The sequence below is a fragment of the Fundulus heteroclitus genome, unplaced genomic scaffold (genome assembly GCF_011125445.2).
Source record: "Fundulus heteroclitus isolate FHET01 unplaced genomic scaffold, MU-UCD_Fhet_4.1 scaffold_132, whole genome shotgun sequence".
Taxonomy (NCBI): Eukaryota; Metazoa; Chordata; class Actinopteri; order Cyprinodontiformes; family Fundulidae; genus Fundulus; species Fundulus heteroclitus.
Genome location: NW_023396544.1, coordinates 54,341 through 70,684, shown reverse-complemented (window position 1 = coordinate 70,684; position 16,344 = coordinate 54,341). Strand labels below are relative to the sequence as shown.

The following is a 16,344-nucleotide window of genomic DNA, read 5'->3' as shown; positions in this document are numbered from 1 at the left end:
GGACTTTACCAGAGTGGCACATTGCCTTTTTTTATTACTAAAGTCAAATGGTTTTTGGGGTTAGACAAACCAGTTTAATACAGAGTGTGCTTCAAGGTTTAAAGGGTTAGTTTGGATTTTTTTTGTCAAGTGAGGTTCTGTGAAATTATCAGAAATATTTCCCTTATCTGTAGCAGAAAGACGTCATAACAGCGTGAGCTTGTTTGTCAGACGTACTCTGCCTGTTTTAGCTGACCTCAGCAATTTAGCTCTACTCAAAATGAAAGAGTTATTGTCAGTGGGATATAGCGACATGGTAGTGGATACGAACACCGACTAACTAACTAACTAACTAACTAACTGACTGACTGACTGACTGTTGTTATGACCAGACAGCCTCCATGTTATTTTAGGAAGTTGTGTTGTTTGATGCTACCAGCTGAATCATTCCTCCACATCAACTACGACCCATCACGGTGAGCTAGCTTTGCTAAGAATGGATTAAACGTTTGGACTTTGTGTCGGTTGTTAGAAGATGGCATGTTCTGGAGTTTGAAAATGATCAAGACAGACCAACAATCAGCTGGTTCACCAACCCGACCGATGAGGTGGATTGCTCCAGCGTACATCTGAATAACTTGTTACGGGGATGTATATTTGACATTCAGCAAGCTCACAGTCAAATGACATCTTTTTACAACTATTACTGATAATACCTTCACAACAAGTCACTTCAAAAATGAAAACAGCCTTTAGGAATGTTGGTGTATTTGTTAAATGTCAGCTGTGCTTGACTGAAATTGATAAAATTGTGATCAAGATCTGCTTGGAAATGTTCTCTTTTGGTTTTAGTTTCAGAGATGTGTGTTTACAGACAAAAAATGTATACAAGAAATTTCCCTTATCACCCACTGCTACTATACATATCAGGACTTCATTTATCATCTTTGTTCAGCATCACTGAAAACCGACAGAAGACCAAAACAGAAAAGTAAAACAAAATTTGTGTCCTACTTTTTCCATGCTGTAGCACAGTTTGAATATTTTGCAGTCTTATTACTCTGAAAGAGTTCACTGTCATGTATGGCAGCTGTAGATGGAAACATGAGACCACTGAATGTATAGGAGGTACATATAAACATAAATATGTCTAATATCAAACTGCTGATACACTGAAAGCCAATGCCTCTTATGTAAATAAGTCAGATACTTATCCACCTCAAAATGAAATGTCCTGAAATGGTTTTCCAGTGACTGGACCATATTTACCCTTTAACTCTATTTTCCAAATACATTCACAAAATTCACATAGTGTAGCTTACCTTTAGAGAGTATAGAAATGAAGTTTTCTGCACCCAAAGAAACCCTTCTACGTTTGTTTTCCAGCAGGTCTTCTCTGTCCTGGTGTGCGTGCTGTGATTTATTCTCTGTCTGAAAATGGCAGGCCGGACTTTTGGTTTTCTCAGCTTCTGTTGCACGACTGAGGGGCGTCCACCCAGGGTGCAGTGAATCATGTTATGTATAATTAGAGGAAAATAGTCTGGCTTAGGAGTGGCACACACTGCCTGGCTTATTTTTCGTTTGTTCTGAGCTAAGACCAAATGGGTTGCCTTTTATTTTTAGACTTAATCTGTGTTTACATCTTTCAGGACCTACTTATTCATTGTATGGGTGTGAGCAATCAGGGAAGCTCAGACGGGCACAGTAGCACATGGTTGTACTTATTTTTACTGTTGTTCCATGACAACTACTAGAGGAATGACTCAGAGCTTCTGCTCTGACTTCATCTTGTGTGCATCTGTGGTCGGTTTTTGCTTGATCCCACTACTCCACACCCAGCCCTACCTTTGATTCCCCAGAGATTATATCTGAGTATTCAGTTTGAAAACTCTTTATAAAGTGTTTTCAAACTGAATACAAGTATTTCAAATATAAAAATATCTCATTGTTAGTTTTAGAATGGCATTAAAATCTGTTTCCCAGAGTAAATCTTAAGTTCTGTCTGAAGAATGCAAAGCAATACAGAAAATAGGGTGCAGTCATTTGCTATTAGCATCAGATGTACCAATAAACATATTGTTTGGGCATAGACGCATAAGTTGTTTTACATTTTGTTAGTCAAAGTAATGTATCAAAGCAGGTTGGTCTTATAATCTAGTTTGGAGACAACAAAATACACTGATTATGTTGCATGAGGAGAAGTCAGAACAGCTAGGAGATCCTTCTTTACAACTACTGTCCAAACTATAGAGACTGGATGAACATCCTATCTTATTCATTTAAATCAGGGATTTAAATTGTTGAGTAAAAGCTGTAGACATCACAGTTTCAAAACCTACGACACACATACTGTGTTGGAAAGGAGATAACTACAATTGTAACACACTCCTGCTCAACCATTCTCGTTCCAACCTTCAGTTGTACTCTTTGCCGGCCAGTTGCCAGGTCCTTAGGTTAGCTTTAGGAAACATTTAACTTACTTCTCCAGAAGGAGAAGTAAGTGCCTTCTGAGCCCCTTTGCTTTTTTAAGTTGGCACCAACGCTCAAAACCTTGACCGATGTTCACCCTCATTTTGCTTCTTTTTTGGCCTGTTTGAATCTGAGAAATGTAATGCAGATAATAAACCATTTCTCAGCGCTACCACAGAGCTACTAGGATCTGGCAACGCTTGAGCTTCACATCACATGTTTGAACCTAATACTCCTAGTTGGTGCAGAATCCTTTTGTATCGATGTTGGCATCGTAACCAGAAGCAAATATTTATATATTCTGGCCCTGTCAAAATTTAAAAAAATAGTTATTTATATACTGTGTATTTATTTTTCAGCAAAATTAATACTTTCATTCTTCACTACTTTTGATGTTCTGTGGATGTGTAATTTTGGAAAAATTATCGTTTTGATGAAAAACTTGTTGTTATAACCTTTAAGGTGTTGAAGCTTGGTACACACAGTTTAAAAGCAATAAACTCGCTTGGGTGGATAAAGGTGTAACTTAGGTTTGTAACTTAGATAAATGCAGAGTAAGTAAGTTCTTAAGTTTTTAAAGTAATGACTTTAAAAAGGTCTTAAATTGTGTTACTTTTAACTGACTGAAACTTGCAGGAACCCTGGAAAGGATTTTAAGCTCAAAAGACAAGTAGTAGGTTTATGGCTCAAAACCATTTTGAGAATTTTCAAAGCTTTTTTTAAAGCAATAGATATTTTGTTTTTCTTCAGAGAAAAATGAAGCTTCCATATATTTAAAGAAGTAAATGATTGTGACACATTTATGCGGTCCAAGCTGCTTCTTTTCAAACCAAAGTTAGACACTTCAATCGCATGATAATGACATTAGAGACTATCCTTTCTGAGAAACCACCGATGTAGCAAACATGTGACTCGTGATATGTGACAGAAACAACTGAAAATGTATATATGAGCTCTTTTTCTCAGTGTACCATAAACTACGGTAATAACTTCAGGGTGTAAAAAAGTTTTCATTTTTGATTCAGCCTGACATTCTTTGAAGCATTAACATTGAATGCAGATGAAATAATTGATAACTTTTTTTGCAAATGTCCTACTCTTTATGTCTTTGCATATAACACAAATACATTTAAATTAGTTTGCCTTTCATACTTGAAGACCACAGGAAAGTATATTGCACTTTTACGACTCACAACCTCCATTTTTATTTTCTTTATACAAAAACATACTGTTTGTATGTGTATTCCAAAATGTCTGTATGCTGTAACCTGTACATTTGCTGTAACTGAAGTCAGATTCTTTGATTGTGCATAACCATGACTTAATAAAGAGGATTTTGGTTCTGGCAATCCCATTGACTTCATTCCATGATAGTTTCATGGCCTCTATGGTTGGAATGAACCGAAACAAATCAATCTGTTCCTCTTGTTTGGTCTGTAAGACTCTGGAGGTCAATTAGCTCGACACTAAAAAAAAAAATTTCTGCAAATTAATACATTCTCTGCAAAAAAATCAGTAACAGAGCGGTGTCAGAGTTGTCTGTGCGACTGTCGCAGGCTAAAAAAAATAAGCCAAACTCCATTCCATTTGCCTTTGTTTCTTAATATCAGATGAAACATATTCAATTCTCTGTACCCCGTGTTAAGAGCCAGGCAAACATTTGCAAACAAGTTTTCTCTGCCATTCTCATCACCATTTTGACAAATTCACAGGTCCTGGCTATGGTGACCCTTGCATACTTTTTTTTTAATAATAAACTTTCAGGAATCTCACCATAACGTTAGGTACTGGTCAAACTGTTTAATACATAGACTTGTTTGGTGATTGCACTTTGCACTATGTGTTCAACAAGGATTGTCCAACTCAATTTAAAGCGATTCTCCTAAAAGCTATTCTTTTGAATAATAATCTGATTGGTGAAAAACAGTTAAATTTCTTGTTTTAGATAGTCCTGGTTTACAAGCATCTACAGGCCATTTTTGTTGTTTGTGGTTAATCACAATTATGGTTGAAGTATATTGCAATGTAAATTTTTGGTAAAAATGGTACAACCCTCCATGGAAGGTGGCGACCACAACGCTGTCATTACCTGTGAATTTATTTTATTTCTAAATGCTGTCAACTGTAAGAAAGGTGTGTTTGTAACTGCAAAATCCACGGGATATCAGCGCTGTGATTTTTCTGTACCTGCCCGGGTGAACGAGCTCTCCTCCGCACAGTCACCGCGTTTGAGCGATTTACCAATTATGGTAATAGCTTCATATTTGTACCGCAACCAGCCCTTTTACTGAGGACTGACATTTTTTTAATGAAATTCTTTGGAGAATTTACATATGCAGCAATATTAACTGCATGAAATGGTTTACAGTGATGGCACCTTTAAACAAGCTGTAAATAATAAATTCTTATCCTGATTCCTGAGAACATTTTGAGCACGTTTATTTCCCTTATTGCAATAACATGCAAGACTTTGCATGGTTGAAAAGTTCATATATCATATGATAGCATTGTTTGTAACAGTGTATGATCTCTCAATTTACATTATGAAACAAGTAAAAACCCATTATATAGATTAATTACAGTCTGGTGTTTTCAAGCATTACCTTTTGTAAAGTGACAATTTTCCACATAAATTCACCAATTACTAATTTACCATTAGAATTTTAAAAACACATCTAAATTCTTAGATAGTTACATCAGATCAATAAAAACAAAATTTTAACACAGAACTGTGGGCTTAATGAATAGTATGTTTAATATCTGCTTAAAGGTCTTTGTTTCCAAAAGGCACTTTTAATTGGACAAACAAGCCCCTTGGAACGCTTATTGCAATCTGAATAACGGCAGGTTTTGTGTTCATACACTGAAAACAGAACAGAGGCACTACCCCTTTAATTTGTGTAGATTGGGCTAATGTTTAAATCATTTCGTCTCATATTTTTACACTTTAAAATACTTCTGTTAGTTTATAAATCCCTGAATGGCTTAGTACCTAAATACATCACAGACTTATTGTCAGTGTATCAACCCTCCAGACCACTAAGGTCTTCTGGCCTCAGCCTTCTCTGCATACCTAGAACCAGAACCAAACACGGAGAAGCAGCATTTAGTTCCTATGCTCCAATTATCTGGAACAAACTTCCAGAAAACTGTAAAAGTGCTGAAAGAGTGAGAGTTCTTTTAAATCAAGATTAAAAACCCATTTGTTTAGAATAAGTTTGTAGTCCAACTGTTTTTAATGTTTGCTTTTAGTTTTTAGTTTTCCATGTTCTATTTTGTTTCTACATTTTATTCCTACTTGCTTTTATTCTTGTCAAGAACGGGGACAGAAGGACCCAGTATTCAGGCCGGACAAGCAGATGATATTTAAAGGAAATTTATTAACGAAAAAACGATCAGACAGAACTTAAATGGGCATCTAGCCAAAACATGAACAACATAGCTCAAAAACCAAAATAGTCCAAAACTAGTGATGTTACGTGATGTGCCGAGGCTTCGAGGCGTGTGTCGAGTAATGGAGCGTGCGTTTCCTTAAAGCGCGTATCGAAGCTTGCTTCTTTTAGGGGAGGAGCCGAAAACGGTGACGGCCGAAGCCTCGCTGCCCGGCTGTACCACGTGACTGCTTTGGGAAGTGGCTCAGAGTTTGCCAGATGACCGTTTCATTCAAAACCAGTCATGGCTGCACGCTGGATCATAAAACAGTTCTGCTAACCAGATGCAGTTTAAAACGCCACTTGGTCTGTTTATAAGTTTCGTTTTTATTAATTCTGCATTTTTTAACCACATGCACCGTATTTCTGTGCCTCAGCGCTTGCTCCTCTCCCTCCCTCCTCCACGTGGTTCCGTGTGCACATGAAGCTCCAAGAAATGAACCCTTTCTCGAACCAGTTGGCTCAAGTGGTTCAATGCCTCATGAGGCTTCATCTCACCATCACTATCCAAAACTGATAAATGGTAAGACTAAATCAAAAACAGGAGAATCGGGGTCAGGCTGGCTCAGAACTCCAAAGGCTAATTGGGTCAGGTCTACAGGCAAACAGAGTACGGGGAATGCTGGACGAGACTCACCAATAGGCATGAAAAACAATGATCTGGCCGAGTGCAGGAGACCGAGGCAGGTATAAGTAGGGGAGTGAGCAGGTGAATTGAGTAGAAACTAATTACAGGAAAACAGGTGGAACTAATCAGAGGCAGGGAAGTGACTGACAGAACGGAACTGATAGGTTGGTGTCTGCTGATAGGGGAGTGACAACTGATTGGGTGAAAACAGGGAGGTGAACAGAACTAAAAGCTTGCAGAACCCTGACTGATAATATAAAATAAAGAACAAAAGCAAACCACAACAAAACTCAAACTATTCCATAAATCAAAACTTAAACAGAACCTAAACCTAAGACAGAATCGGTAAAATAGAAAGAAGTACAAAATAAACCAATAACAAATCATGACAACTCTGTTTTTCCCTGTATTTTATTCATGTAAAGCACTTTGCATTGTCTCTGTACTGAAATGTGCTATACAAATAAATTTGCCTTGCCTTGCCTTGGATACCACTGTTGGATTAACCCAGTGTTTCACAGTTTACTCTGCGTTAAAAGTAACACAAACTTTATTTTTCCCTTCACCTTGTTAGTGTCATGTTGAATGTGTAGAGATTTGTTCCAATATCACATTCTCTTTTTAGCTTACGTCTTCTGATCAAGCTTTATTAATCTACCTGTTATTGAATTTTACCATAGAAAATCCAGTTTCTTAGTAGATTTTTAGTCATTTGATTTCAGTTTTTGCCGTTACTGGACAAAACTAAAGTCAAATTTCTTGCTTTTGCGCCCAACCTTGGCCAGTAAATCTGATTCTGACACACAAATACACACAAAGGCCATGGTGGTCTCAATCAAAGATAGACAAAAACAGCTTGTTCTGTGGAGTTAAGGAGGAGGAGTGTGGGGACAAAAGCAGGGGGAGATAGAAAACTGAGAGAATATTTAGAACGAGGTGGGTGCACTCCTGCTATTAGAGTAAATACGTTGGGACCGAGGACGTGTGGAGGGAAGTCTGTGGCATTTCCAGCCAAACAGAATATCAACCACAGCACTAGAATGTCCTGCTGATAATAGGTGCCACTATCATTGATCAAATATACACCATGTTCCCCTCCATTTTATTCCGTATTGTACGGGTTTCCTGTCAGCGTGTTCGCCATCTCTTTAGGACCACAGTGCAGCTTGATACTGTTACGATGGTGAATTATTGTTTGGAGAGAGGCCCAAAGAGGAGACTGGAGGAAAGGGTGAAATGGCTGCAGAGGGAGGCGGGAGCAGTTTGAGTTTTATGAAACGTACGGTGAATATAAATATGTATTTGACTAAGATGCCACTGCGGTTTACAATAAGCAAGCTGGTTTAGAAAATGATTTTAAATTTCAAACTAGTGCCGTTACAGTGCATTTGTATCTCAATAGAAGTGTTCACTTATTTCAGTAATTACATAAAAAAAAAAAATTGATATTTTCTGGATACAGCTTATACAGACTGACATATTTTAAGTTTTTCCTGATGAAAAAGGCTTACAAATGCAAATCTAAAATGATCTTCCTCAGAGTATTACATTATTCCAATAAAAGTATTTATGATACAGAAATGTTACATTAAGGCTTGTATATAACTGCTGACTTTACAGGGGTCCCATGGACTGTCACTGACATCCTTCACAAGGAAGCACAAGCTGCCTACTCTCAATGTGCTGTATCAATGCATATTAATTGAAAGTTGAGTGGAAGGGAGATAGATGTATTGTTGAAATGGATGCACAAGCTACATAGATAACCACTGCTTTGAGATTATTGTGAAGGACAGACAACCACAACTGTTGACTTTGCTTTAAGGCCACTCCTAAAAGTCCTCTTTTCACAGGAAAGTAATTTGGAAATCAAGGTCCCAGAATCTGGGAAAAGACTAGAGAGGAACAGAATCGAAGTTTCTTGAGGTTTAAAGTTCCCCCAGTTAGTGGTGACTTAAGAAGCCATTTCATCTTCTGGTGTTCCACTGAGTTTTCATAAGTTCAGTGTCAGCACAGCTGTCTACCAAGAACCTGTGATCATTTAATCTTTCCCTCTGGCAAAAAACTTTATCGAGATGCGGATTTCCTTTTCCAGCAGGAGTTGGCAGCCGCCTGCTAGCCAAAAGCACTGATAATAGATTTGATGACAGAAACAGAAAGGTAAAAGAGAAAGAAAGAAAGAAAGAAAGAAAGATGAGACAAAATGCTAAAAGTAGAGAGAAAAATAGAGTAGAGGAAAACGAGAGTACAAGATAATGTAAGAATTAACAGTACCTTGCTGCGGTTCTCCCAGGTTCTCCTGCTAAAAATTGTCTTCTCTATTGTAGACTTTAGTAATAAAATTACTCTTGAAATAGAAACCCTACTTTTATATTTAATCTAACAAGCCAGAGGAAGGGCACAGCTTCGGTACTGGACGCTCATAAAACAATGTCGGGCAGCGTAAGATCCGGAAGAAAGAGTATCAAACCTCTGGCTTATGTCAGTTTATATAGATCAGCAAGGACCTAATCCAGGATTGGTCAATCTTTCCCATGTTGTGTTTGGGATACATGTCAATGTTAGAGTGTGGAATAGCTTGGCTCCAGGGATACCCAGGTGTCCATTCTGTCCAAATGTTTATCAGAATCAGAAATAATCACAGGGGGAAATTATTTTCGTTACACGCTCCAGATATACAAACAACATGCATCTCTATATATATAGAGAGAGAGAGATGGAACATGTTTCCTTATTATGTTTCCATGTTGTTAATTATGTAATTCTGCATTTGCAATTTGACAAGACTTATTCTTCAGAATACTTGGACTCTTTAACTTTATATTTGATTCATTAAACAACCAGCAGATCACAGTGTTTGACATCTTAGGAAATCCTATAGTGTCTAATATTAAATACATCTAATTAATCATAACAGCAACTTTGCTCATGGTTTTGTCTGGCCACACCCATGGCCAAAAAATCAGCCAATGAGTTTAAACTTATCTGCACAAGTCTCCACCTCTTTCAAATACTTATTTTTTTTATGTGCAGACTCAACGTAAATATTTTAAGTGATGAAGCCTTTTTTTTATCTAAGAGTTTACAGCATTTATTTAAAATGAGTATAAACAATGAGTTGATGAGAATTGAGTTCTGCTCACTTGAAGCTTTTAATTAAAATTATTGTTGTTTAGTAATCTAAACCACAGATTGCTCGTGTTACGCACCAAACTAAAGTGATTCAATCCCTTTATATCATTTGGCTGTCTTAAAACTGGGAATAAAAGCCAACATGTTTCAGGATTCTATGCAATATCTTAATGGAACAATCCAAAATAAAAATATGTTTGACATTCTAAAGTTGTTGGGAGAAAGCAATGCATAGTAAGACAAAAAAATTATCTGTTCACATTGCTTGACTAAGCATAAAGGTTAGCATGAGTATAAACATGCACGTATAAATCTTGAGGAAGAAGGAAAAGAAAACTTCAGAGACCCTAATCGGACAGAAAATCTGTAGTTTAGTCTAAAATATACAAGATGTTTCTCAATTCTGTGTTTGATACATAATTCTATACACTTTTGAGTTATAATTCTGATGTCTTCAATATGTATCTGCAATGATGGATAAAATAAAGAAAAGCCATTGAATGACAGTGGTGAGTCCAGTAGTGTAAAACTTAACAGCACACATCCAAGAAGACACTTCTGATAGTTTGGACCACATGAATATGTTTCCCTGTGTCTCTGCTGGTTAGCACTGCTGTCTGGGAGCTACGCTAAATCTAAAGACCAGTTAAAAAAATTTATTCTTAAGAAGGTTCTAAGTAGAGCTTCAAAATGCAAAAAGAAGAAATGGGAACAAGAGACAAAAAGTTGTGAGCAGGCAATTTATTGAAAACAACAATATAACTACTTTGAGCCTTCTTAAGATCCAACGTTGCAAACTGCAAATTCATGAATTTCTTTTAACTAGTCTTAAGGTTTTGATCAGGAGTGTAGAAGGCTGGTGGTAAAAGTCTCGACTGGAGCTGCTTTATGTGCAGTTGGCATGTCCTCCCCGTGTTTGTTCTGTTTTTCTCTGGGTACTGGCTTTCACACACAGTTTCAGACCATGTAACTTGGTTTAGCTGGCAGCTCTAAATTGTGTAACAGCGCATGTGTGTGCGTCATTGTTTGTTCAGTGTGTCTGCATGGATTTTTCAAAGGTGTACAGCACTGATTGATTTCTGGACTACAGTAGCCCCCGGCCACCCAGCAGCCTTAAACAGGATTAAGCTGATCTGGAAAATAAAAGGATGGAGTTATTTTGTTGCAACAGAAATCTGTTTATGTCAAAAGGCATATTTAACACACCAGTTGTCACATTTCAATCATTTCAAGATGTTCTAACATGATATATTAGTGGTCCTTAGGAGCTTGATCGTCACAGATAAGAAACACAAAAAGTGAAAACACTCTGACTCCTTCTCCTAACATTAGTCCTTTTATAGTAGTTTACGTAAGGGGCATACGTATTTAGACCATAAAAAGAAAACACACCAAACTATATATTCATCTTCTAATAAAATAATATACACCAAGTGTTCATCCTGATAGTGTTTCCTTAGTCCTTTTTGTGCTTGAAACATTTTTTTTCAAGGCAAAATCAGCAGGCATAAACATTGTTGCTCCATCTGCCAGCAGTTCCATTGACTATCAGAAAGCAAGACGGTGTCAATTGCTGCAACTACTGGTGTGAGTATTGTGCTTTCTTTCTCAGAGGTTCTGAGTTCAACTCCCACAGACTGCCATTCTGGCCCCCTGAGCATGACCCTTATCCCCAGATTGCTCCCTGGGCGTGGCACAGTGGCAGCTCACTGCTCCCCAAGGCGATGGGATAAATGTTTTCATTGGAGTGTGTTGCAATAAAGTGTATTATAAAGTGACAGCTCAGCGTGGTTAGGGTTAAGCCGGCTTCGGGGTAAAGACATTTCATTGCAAAATGTGCTTTCATCTGATGCTTTTCGCTCCGTCATCCATCACAAATAGACTCAATCTGTATTTCTGCCTGATGAAGAAGGAGGGCTCTCTGTCATGCCGTAGCACCATGAAGCTTGTGGAAAATGCCCTACTGACTAGAATGGCTTTTATTTGTGATGTAATGGAAAACACATTGATGGAGGGGGTGATGATGGTGGTGGGGGGGTCTTAACTTTTGCACCTTTACTGGGCATTGCTGGCTTACTCGGCTTCATTGCTTCTTGTTTACTCATTGTGCGCATGTGCAATATGGTGCTTCTGGTCACGTGGTCTCGTTATGGTAAATGCACACAAAAGTGCTTTGTTTACTAACAAATGCAGCCAAAACAAAGTGTAACACGGAACATAAAATATAATTAGCCAACATGGTGTGATAATATAATGAGGAAACTTTTCTGTGCAACCAGAGTGAGCTACAGGTGTAAAAGTTTGTAAAGTCATAGTATGTGACTAGGCCCTTTTAGAGTGTAATTCACCACAAAATCAACCTTTTTTGCAGATAAATTGTATAAACTGGCCCTGAGGGTGCTACTGTAATGTCATTGTGCATTTTCTTTGTACATATTCATGTGAACATGTTTATTTCTGACATATGTAGCATGAAAAATCCACTTCCTTAGCCCTTAAATAAATTTTATTGTGTACTTGGAGTTTCCAGCCAGGAGTGCAAGAATTTAGAATTTAGTCTGTCCAGGAGGGCGTAGATATCTTTCTGGGTCAAATTTATCAAGTCTTTCATTTTTCTGTTTTGTTTTATGTCACAGTACTTGGACAGATCATGGACTTCCAGCTTACCAGTCTTATGAGTCCACCATTTTTTTTTGTGCCTCTGATTGAAGACACTCTGTGGTTGTATAATGGTCATGTTCTGGGTTGTTCATGACAGTGTTGTATAAAGTACTGAAATATCGGAATCAAGTAAAAGTATAAGTACCTCTCTAAAATATGACTTTGGTAAAAGTCCAAGTCACTGACTGAAATGTTAATTGAGTAAAAGTCTTAACGTATCTGAAATGTCTTGTACTTAAGTATGAAAATTACTGTGAAAATAGATGTACTCAAGTAATGTAATAAAAAGTATAAGTAAAAAGTAAAACAAAGCAAATGCAGTTTGAATAACATTTTTTGGATGTTGGTAAACCTTGAAAGTCAAATTCCCTTAAAATAATATAAACAACCAAGTGTAGGAGAAATTTAGACCAAGTTTTGACAGAAAATACAACCTTTATGTAAGCTTTCAGTTTTCCTTCTTCAAGTAAGTTCAGTGCTATACACTTTAAAATTGTGCACAACCAAGTGCAGGCAAAATTTAGACCAGGGAGTGTATACTAAGAACATGGTTAAGTGATAAACCAGGTCCAGTTAACCTACAGGAAGTGGTAAACCTGCTAATAGATACAGCTGCAGGTATCATTTAGTTAAGAAAATTAGGACTCTCTGCTATTAGATACTTTACCTATACCACAAGGTTAATTTAACCTGCTGTACCACTGAACCAGCTTCTTGTCCTGTTGGTGGTTATGAACAAACCCAGGCAAGTCCCGACTTTGTCGCAGTCAATCAGTAGGTGGGGTCAAAACACTTGCGTGCGTGAGTCTCTCTCTCTCTCTGTTTTTGTAACGAGTAACTAAACCAAACATTGAAAATGTATTGGAGTAAAAGTATGCAATTAAGTTCAGAAATATAGTGAAGTAAAAGTAAAAGTTATCAAAAAAAATGTATACTCGAGAAAAGTATTAAGTACTCTAAAATATACTTAAGTACAGTAGTGAAGTATTTTTACTTCATTACTATACAACACTGGTTCATGATGTTCTTCATTTAATGAAGAATCCTTCTTTGCACAGTCATCTCCAAGGGTTTTAGAGGAGTCCACAGAACAGAGTCAGCCTTAGGGTTTTTATCAGCTTATTGAGCTTTTTTTTAAGTCAGTGGGTGTGATGCTGCTATCCCAAGAAAAGAATAGACTTAGAGAAGATCTGCTGCATCGTGCTGCAAACACTGAAGGACCTCAGCTTGCTCAACAACTGCAGTCTGCTCTGTCCCTTCTTGTAGTTGTATCTCCAGTTCCCTCTGCTGTCCAGGTGAACACCGAGGTATCTCTACTCCTCCATCACTTCTTCATATATGATGGGAATAGGGTTTGACCCATTCATCCATCTGTTGAAATCTACAATCATCTCCTTTGTAGTCAGGTCCTTTTGGATGTAAAAAACAGACACACACCTTACTTGGTTATGCATCATAACTATCCAAAAATGTGAAAAGTAACCGCAGCCTTCCAGCTGCGCAGCGTCCAAAACCAGAGGAAATAGTTATCTCAAAAAGTAATATTTCAGCCAGAAGAGGAGGAATACATTTAAAAACACAGTAAACCTGAACGAATAGCATTAATAACAGATGTACTTCAGCACGCTGCGTCCTTGAGCAGAAGCTCGATTCTAGACTTCTACACCAGCACTACATGTCCAGGTGCATAGAAACTGGGATGAGAATATAGATCATCTGTTTTGTTTGAGCACATCTGTCATATTTATTTGTTCTAACAAACAAATCCATCTGTAGAAAGTAAAGGAATTTTGTACATATTATTCATGCATGTTTTATAGATAATCTGTTAAAAAACTGTAATGGTGTGGACGCTAATCATCATAAATCTGTCAAAAATTATATGCGATTAATGCCCACTTAAAGTTTGTTTTCGTTGCTTTCTGAAGATTCATTCATACCTCCACATCTGAAGTTGGACTCTGAAGAGTAAAAAGAGATTTGTTAAAGGTTTAAAGCAACACAAGTGAGCTAAATTTCCTTCCTTTGTCCTTTCCAGAAGATGACAGAGCAGTAGGGAGAAAGATTTAGCTGTGCTGAATTATCAAATTTGCCACTCAAGCTGTGGGATGTGATTTAATGTATCTGTGTTAAGAGGTGTTATCCCAGGCCCCGGCTATTGTCTGCTCTGTTGCTCTAACCTTAATATTGATACTGGCTGCTAGTTTGTGTAAATTGGAGGTAGTGTAAAGTGAGAAAGTGATAGTGGCTGACCTTTAATATACGGCATAAAATCCCCTCTTAAAGAGTCAATGAACAGACACACCTGATTGTTATTAAAAGCAGATTACCTGACATATTCATCTGAAAACTTTTGTCTAGCCAATAAAGAGATGAAATTAAATACTCTTACACTGTGCACTTGGGCCTGACATGGCACTATATCCTAGTTTTAAGAGTTTGTTCTTGCGTGGTGGGTAAATGCTAGACTTTAGACTATTGATTAAATCTGCCATTTGTACTCTTCACTTTGTGCCAGTACATGAACTGCCTGCCTCCTCCCATTGGGGCAGTCTTTAGGGCTGCTTGGAGTACAGAACTTTTCTTGTCTAAATTAAACATTAGTCTGACATTTGAATGTTTTTTTTAAAAGTACATAAAACACAGTATTTATAGTATTTCAGGAAAAAGCTAAGCTTACTTTACACTGGAGCTCAGTTTCCAAAACTGTTGATTTGGCGAGACGGGCCATTGAGTTCTGTGATGTTTGGTGTGGGGGAACAAATTATTTTTGTTGCAATTAAAATGATTTTGAGGAACCTATTTCTATTTACGACTGACAACATGGTGTAAAAAAAAAACCCCAGGTAGGACAGTACAGCAAAAAAGACTGAATAGAATATAGAAAATAGAATAATACTCAAATACAGTAACAGCAGATGATTAGCTGCAACATGAAGGGTACTAAGCGTGTGAAGGACATATAGTCTGTGTTGACAATGTTTACGATCTTTGGTAAGATGTTCAAAGGTAAAAAAATTTCCAGAGTGAGTCCAACATATTTAAATGTAGTTACCTGCTCTATTATGTTGCCATTGATGGAAACACTGTTTGCACTAAGAGTATGTGTGTTAAAAATAATTTCCTTTGTTTTGTCAGAGTTAATGTAGAGATAATTGTCTTTACACCAATGTGTGAAATGCATGACTGATCTCTGATAGTCTAGAACATATTGTGGAGTGTTGGGGAGAGCGAGAATTGCAGTATCACCTGAGTATTTATAAAAAGTGGTGATGACCTCATACAGTCATTGGTGTACAGCATGTAGAGGAAAAGGACTAAGGACACAACCTTAAGGAGCCCCACTGTTGGTAATAATGGGGTTGGATATCCTCATGAGCATGAGAACGCCTTTCTGACTGTGAATTATAGTGATGGTAGCATCATGTTGTGGAGCTGTTCAGAAATGTGTGTATGAAAAAGGTGGCCTACAAACCTGACTCAGTTCTATCAGGAAATGGGACTCAAAATTTTATTTTATTATTCTGGCAAAAATATTTTGTCTTACTTCATGTCAGACAGTGGGAAAAATTCTGTCCTTTTATACATACTGTGTATGTATGTGTATGTGCAGTGGCTTTTCCATAAAAAACAAACAAACTGATTTGTATGTCAATTGTGTGTGTGTGTGTCTGTGTGTGTGTGTGTGTGTAGGGAGCAGGGGTATCTCTCTGACCTGTGTGTTGACACCCTGGCGTGTGATGGGCGTTTGTGCAACAATCATGACCATTGGCGCCATAGGAGCTGCTGTCTGGGTCGTAGGTCAGACTATTTTTCTTTCATAGCTAATCATATAACACGTTTCTCCATGAATATGACAAGAATAACTGGCAGCTTTCAATATTTCCTGATGTTTTTACATGATTTCCAATTAAAACCTAATGGCCTGCTCTTTTTAATCATATTTCTGTAGTTACATACTGCACCATGGATGAGGACACAGGACTGTATGATGGTAAGTGATATAAGACACCAAGATTAATTAAAATTAGTCATTTTTGTTTG

At 37.5% G+C, this 16,344-nt stretch overlaps 1 protein-coding gene across 1 annotated transcript in view; it reads left to right on the top strand.

The window, feature by feature from the left end:
* LOC105923329 (serine protease hepsin) overlaps nucleotides 1-16,344 on the top strand; it is a gene marked incomplete in the record, with an annotated part of 52,360 nt that overhangs the window by 28,939 nt on the left and 7,077 nt on the right. Inside the window, 2 exon segments of the mRNA XM_036129050.1 lie at nucleotides 15,994-16,101; nucleotides 16,253-16,294. Of these exon segments, the coding sequence (XP_035984943.1) occupies nucleotides 15,994-16,101; nucleotides 16,253-16,294 (150 nt within the window).